Source organism: Arachis hypogaea, chromosome 13 (assembly GCF_003086295.3).
Source record: "Arachis hypogaea cultivar Tifrunner chromosome 13, arahy.Tifrunner.gnm2.J5K5, whole genome shotgun sequence".
Taxonomy (NCBI): domain Eukaryota; kingdom Viridiplantae; phylum Streptophyta; class Magnoliopsida; order Fabales; family Fabaceae; genus Arachis; species Arachis hypogaea.
Genome location: NC_092048.1, coordinates 13,886,197 through 13,892,877, shown reverse-complemented (window position 1 = coordinate 13,892,877; position 6,681 = coordinate 13,886,197). Strand labels below are relative to the sequence as shown.

Genomic DNA, 6,681 nt, shown 5'->3' with positions numbered 1-6,681 from the left:
TGGGGGTGGTAGCTGCAAAGACACTCCGATGCCTAAGTCAGTAAGAGTGTGAGCAGATCTATAGAGTATTGGGACTTAGAGATACCTGAGAGGTGTCAGTGTATTTATAGTGGTGAACCAATAACCACCGTTGAAGTAGTGCCACTTTTTTAGGGTGTTAACCATCCCTGTATCTCGGGGAGGTTAGGATATGACTCTTGGAAGTGGTTAGAGAGATTCTATGGACAGTTACTCACTCAAGCGAATGTTTATCTGCCAGCTAACTCTCGTCCCCGACTTCTTCAGGGTAAGTCGTGGCAAGAACCGACTTCGCAGGAGGAAGGTCGGTGCTAGGTGAGGCTCAATCCTTCAGATTGGGTCTTTTATTTGTACCTGGGCCTTATCGTTGGGCTAGGGTATGAACAATACCCTTCTTTATATTATATATAAATTATAATATACCAATGTATTTAAATTATTTTTTTAATAAAAAAATATCCAAATTATATTTCAAAATTTTAACGTGTTATCTTCGTTAACAATAATATTTTTTTGAATTCATTCTTTTCTATTATCTTTTAATGTCATAAATAAAAATATATATTATTCTTTTTAAAAATATATAAATAAATAATCTTGTAAGAGAATAATAAAAACTACTCATACTTTACATCATTAATCTCCTTAAGCATATTTAAAAAAAGTTTCACTAAATTGAATTTACAAAATAAAATATTATCAAAAGTGGGTAGCATTTCTTTTCAAGTACGTGCGACCAAAAATCATATACAATTTTTATAGACATATAACAAAACGCCAAAAAAGTAATAACCAAAAGAACTCCTAGAGAGTACTATTTTATCACCAGATAACACTTTTTAAAAGGGTATTACTTCGTGGTCAGCGTCATCGCCTACTTCCAAAAAATCAATTCTACATAGCTTGAGCCATCTGTACTCATCTACTTCAAAAAAATAAAGTTTCTCCGAGTCAAAAATATTAACACATGATCGATAGCTACTTGTACTAAGCAGTGTACTTGTTGTTCCCAAACATTTTCAAGTATTATGATTCCTGCACGAGCATATACAACAAAGACAAATTAATTCAAAGATCAGAGTTGATCATGATAATCTATTTTATCGATGTCTTTCTATTTAAACAACCAATCAATCTCAAAGTATATATACATAACGTGATTTCCTACCATGGTTAACATAAATAAAACAAAAAATGATATCTTCTTTAAATACATCAAGATATACCCATAGTATATGGCACTCAGAAACACATAATCAATTAATGAAAGCAATAACCTGAAATTAATCAGAAATTAAATGCGTATGAAAGTTATACCTCTAATGGTTAATGTTTTATGGAAGTACCATATCTCCTAAGCGAACACCAGTAGCTGTCATGAAATGAAAAAGAGCATCCAATCGCATTTCAGGTGGGATCCCAAAAATTTGGCGCTTTTTCTGCTCATTTTCACAAAAAAACTAATAACACTGCATTCGAGCTGAGCCAATCAGACCCAATTCAGTCAACATATTCCATACATCTGATTCGCTATAAAGGCGAGGCCTACTTTGTTGCATAATAGCTAACCCTTTTTCAACAATTGCAACTTGTCTTTCAATTAACGACATTTGTTTTTCGACAACCGAAACTTGTCTCTCAGCCACAGAAGCTTGTCTCTCAGCTGATTCAACCTGCCTCTGAGCTACGTCATGTAGCTTGCTAGATAGATAACTACCCTCTTTGACAGCATCGGCCATGGTAGTAATTTCCAAAGCAACTTTCTCATATTGTGCCTCCAAAAAATCATTCATAGGAGACTTACGCTCTATTCCTCTTGATGTTGAAGTCCCACCTAATTGATTTGGTTGACTATGAAGAGCACTTGGTGAATCTAAATTAGCAGAAAACGTTGGGGTATCATGTCCCATATTAACATCTATGTCAGAAAATCCAATGTTTTCAAACGAGTCATTCAAATCAATGTGATCTCTATCAAGTTGTTGAATTCTTTCTCGTGAAGTAGTAGCCCCTTTACCAGTAGCTCTATCAGCTACGAACAACTCCTTCAAAGTATCATAATGCTTAATTTGCATTTTCTTCCATTTTTCTGCATGTGGTTTCTCCTGCATAAAGAAATGTTAAAGTTATTGTAACTAACTTGGTCATATGTATAAGTAATAAAAAAGTATAAGATACCTTAATAAAGTCTTGCCACTCTTCTTCTTCAGCTTCAAACTTTCTAGTAACAGGATTCCATGCAAATCCACTTAAATGATGAAATAAGTCATATGTCTCAGCAAAATGAACTTTCAATGTCTTCATTCTATTCTTAATGTGGTTCTTTGTTATGTGTGGGCCTATTGCTAAGCTCAAAGTCTTCACAACATTAACATATGCTTTAATTGTTTACGAGCCATCGTGTCTATTACCTTTCAATGCTTCTTCTGCTAATACATTCAGCAGAACTTCATTCATCTCATCAGACCATCTTAAGTTGTCTTTAGAAAATTGATTAGCTTCTGTTGTTTTATTTTCTTTATTTGGCATTACTTAACCTGTAAAAAAATCCCTCAAAAAAATCTAATTAAACAATTTTGACTGTAAAATACAGATATTTACATATTCATATAAAGGAAACATATAATCACATAATCACTTATAAAGTTTGATACACATTCCACATTTCAGCTGCAATATTATCTCGTAGCATTGCTGCATATCTATATTCCTCATCACGTTGTTGATTTGATTGTGATCTATCTATGTTGCGTTCTTGTAGCAATTCTTGGTCAACCGCCTCAATTATAGATTGATCAATATCGACACCCATTAAAAAGTTATGCAATATACAACATGCTAAAAAAATGTCTCTCATAGTTTCAAACGAATAATAAGGTTCAGTGTCACCAGTTATAATTGGGAATCTTTTCTTTAGAACTCTGAAACATCTTTCGATGACATTTCGTAATGAAGAATGGCAATGGTTGAATAGTTCTTTCGGATTTTGGGACTCACGTACTGAATACTCTTTTAGGTGATACCGAACACCTCTATATGGTGTAAGTACCCCATGCTTTAGCATAAATCCAGCATCGCCTAGATAAAATTTTCTTACAACAGTTGTATACACAAATTAAAGTACTGTCTCTATGAATTTGAATTTATGTAGACAATTTTATAAATTACACTATTATAGACCTTTGGGAATTTGATATTTTTGTTATCCATCTATGAAAATATAATGTTTAAAATGGATAGATCGATAGTAAAAGTAAACAGAAAGTAACATATCTTGTTACATTCTAACAATTCATTTGTTGAAGAAAAAAAAAACGAAACTAAATGCCGAGAAAATATGGTTTCACCTTACGCAATATAAACATACCTTGTTATGAGACACTTATCTCCAACGCCTAAATGGCAAACTCAATGCCAAAGCTCTCTGTCATAAATAATAAACATACACTGTAAGGCACATGGCATATTAATTAATGCATTAATTTATCACCAAAATTAAGTGGACTTAGCTACCAACAACACTTAATAATTTAGACGGTAAAAAATAAGTTAACCAACACAGGATTTAGTATAATTTCTAAAAGAATGGGTTCAAGATACGTAGAACAAACGCTTTGTAAGTGCACCAATGAAATAAGCACATTATTTTGCTTAGCTATTTAGAAATTAGTAACAACTAAACCATGGACAATTAATAACACATTATATCCAGAGACAAGTAAGAAAAGCCATTTAATTTAAAGAACTTTTGTATAATTTGAATTTCATCATAAAAAGAAAGATAGACTAAAATACTCATGATGACATTCAAAAAAAATTTAAGGTTTCAACATGTATGTGCTATGTTCTATGTCCATTAATTTTCTTTAAATTTTATCAAAGATCCTAAAGAGAGGAATGTCCAAATATTTTATACCTATAGTAATGGTCGTTTTTTTCATATTATTTTAATACAAAAATTAAAATAAAATAATCATAGCAACTGAAGATAAGATCTAACCAGTTGAAAAAATGAACATACTTTCACACAATAAATATTTTTCGTATTAAATTTTTAACCTTTAATTATTTACCCTATAATTCATTAATTATTTCATTTGTCTTGTTTCAATTTAAAAATTCTTAACCTAAAACAAAACTAAAAACTCAAATAATAAATAGCAATTTACAAACAATTTCTAAAGATAAAGAATGATATGTACTCCCATGTAGGTACTCTTAAGTTAGTACCTTCTCTTTGAACCTTTGAACTTGAACTTGAAACTGAAAGCGATCTGATTCAAAAAAAAAAAAATCCTAACAAAACATAAGCATTCTGTAAACAAAGTTTTTCACTTCCAATTTAACCACTTTAACTCTTAGCTAATTCTTTTTTTTTTTCACTGTTTGGTTAAAAGAAGTGACCTTTTTTCCTTTGTTATTACAATTTTTTGGCTCTTTCATGATGGGGGATTTGGGATTGGGTGTGTTCAATTTTAATCATGTTTTATGCTTTTGGGTCATCAAAAAAATTTTTAGTTTATGATTTTTTTTACCATTTAGGAAGCTTTGGACTTTTGAATAAACTATAACTATAATATTGATTTAGCTAATCACTACACTTGGTTGCAAATGAAGCAGTAATGAAGAAATCAAATCAAAATTAAAAAGAGGAGAAGAAATAAAAAATAAAATTACGAAATCAAACATGCAGAAATCAATAAAGAAAATAGTTCACAATATCATATATATTAATTCAACTTTTGAATATAGCAACAATACCCAAACGGGGATCACCAACACACACAAGCCAAACACTAGGTAGCAGGTACCCTCTACTGTCGAACTCTATGGAGTATTCAGATTTCACAGGTTGAACCCTAGCAAGCAAGCATGCACAAAACGGTGGATTTGAGGAACAATAATAAGAAACCAAAGCAAGAGGATCTCAGTTGAAAAAAAAAAAGAGCACATACTATGTGCATGATTATATTATTTTTCCAGTTTGTTTTTGGAAAAAGTACAAAATCGAACGAAAAAGAACTCACCTTTAGCTTGAATTTGCAAGGATGAAGAGGAGAAGGAGCTGTCACGACGATGACGAAACTACCGTGGCTTGTGGACAACGAAAATGAAGCTGCGGTAGCACTGTCGAGCACAACGATGAAGATGTACTGGAGAAGAGAAGTCTCTCCAAGTTTCAGAGACAGATAGCTTACATTAGGAATTTTTCTTCAATGTTAACAGCATGGGTAAATTTGTCATTTTACTTTCATTGTAGAGTTGTCATTAGTTTTCTTCGCAACTTTGGAAGGAAAAGTTGAATGTGGGTCCCACGCCACTATTTTCCCTTTCCTTTCGATTTCTATTCACATCCAAACAATGAAAAATGAAGTTTTCTGTCCATTTTTCTTCATTACATTTTCTTTCTTTCTGTTTTCTATTGAACCAAACAGTGTGTAATTATTTATTGACTAAAAAAATACACCTTAAAATACCATTTTGGACTTCTATTAGAAATATGGTTAAAGAGCACATGTACATTATTTATTTGTTATAATACATATTTTTTTACTGATATAGTAATACATAAATATACATAAAATACATATTTTTAATATTTTCTCTCAAATCAAAGACATCGAAACATGATCCACAAAACACATATTTTGACACTTTCATTTTTAAATATTTTTATAAATTGTCAGTTTTATCTTAATTCTAACCTCATTTTTTTCGATTTTTTTTATCTTTTTTTACTATTGTCCTCTTCCTTCATCATTGCTCCCTCTAATCGCTAGATCATCCTCCCCTTGTCCCACTCTTTGTTCCGCACTTCTTTCCTCTGTTCTATGTTTTTGTATATGTCAACTCGTTTTTCTACTCTCTTTTGTTTGTAACGTCAGTTTGCGACTAGGGCTGGCAATGGGTAGGTAGAGTACTAGAGTAGGGTTTGGACTCTACCCTAACCCTACCCGCAGGTTGAAAATTTTATTAAAATTCTACCTTATCCTACCCGCGGGTTGAGAATCTCTCAACCCTAACCCTACCCGCACCCTAAAATTCAAAATCCTACCCTACCCTACCCTACCCTACCTGCAGAAATATCAAATTTTTTTCAAAGTAAATATAAAATTCAATCATTTTAAATTTTATACATTTTAATAACATAAAAAATAAAAAACTAATGCTTTAAATTATTAAATTAACTAGCTAGTTTAGTAGTTGTTCACTTATTGTAAGTCATTACATAAGAGAGGTTGTGGGTTCAACTCTCACTTCCTTCATTATATACCTAATTTTTATAAAATATATGTTATATATAAGGTGCGAATAGGGTAGGGTAGGGAGTACACCCTAAACCACCCCTACCCTACCCTACCCGCAAGCATACTCGTATCAACCTCCCCACACTTAAACACTGGCATGTCCTCATGCTAAACTCAAGAGAAGCTATAAAGGAGTGAAGAGGAATGGTAGAATGTATGAAATGCAACCTATCTATATGAATGCAACTATATGCAAAATGTTTCTACCTACTTGGTTAAAAGTAAATCAAATTCTCCAAGAATATACATAAATCAGATTTCACTAATTCAAATTATACAATAAAAGACAAGTAAACTTGTAAGAAGATAGCTCATGAAAGCAGGGAACATAGAATCAAGCATTGAACCCTTACTG

At 32.0% G+C, this 6,681-nt stretch overlaps 1 protein-coding gene across 3 annotated transcripts; it reads right to left on the bottom strand.

Moving 5' to 3' along the window:
* Positions 1 to 670: 670 nt before the first annotated feature.
* Positions 671 to 5,247, bottom strand: LOC112737357 (uncharacterized). Of its 3 annotated transcripts, XM_072211273.1 has the most exons (6): positions 5,046 to 5,235; positions 4,249 to 4,292; positions 3,386 to 3,442; positions 2,197 to 2,555; positions 1,336 to 2,123; positions 671 to 1,053 (listed from the first exon to the last, which is right to left on the bottom strand). In XM_072211273.1, exons 4-5 carry the CDS (start codon positions 2,320 to 2,322, stop codon positions 1,479 to 1,481), a joined length of 771 nt encoding a protein of 256 aa, XP_072067374.1. In that variant the 5' UTR covers positions 2,323 to 2,555; positions 3,386 to 3,442; positions 4,249 to 4,292; positions 5,046 to 5,235; the 3' UTR covers positions 671 to 1,053; positions 1,336 to 1,478. The 3 variants fall into 3 exon arrangements, with proteins under 3 accessions (XP_072067374.1, XP_025643008.1, XP_025643010.1); XM_025787223.3 differs by having other exon boundaries at positions 2,197 to 3,442; positions 4,249 to 4,877; positions 5,046 to 5,247; XM_025787225.3 differs by lacking the exon at positions 4,249 to 4,292 and having other exon boundaries at positions 5,046 to 5,193.
* Between the last annotated feature and the right edge of the window lie 1,434 nt (positions 5,248 to 6,681).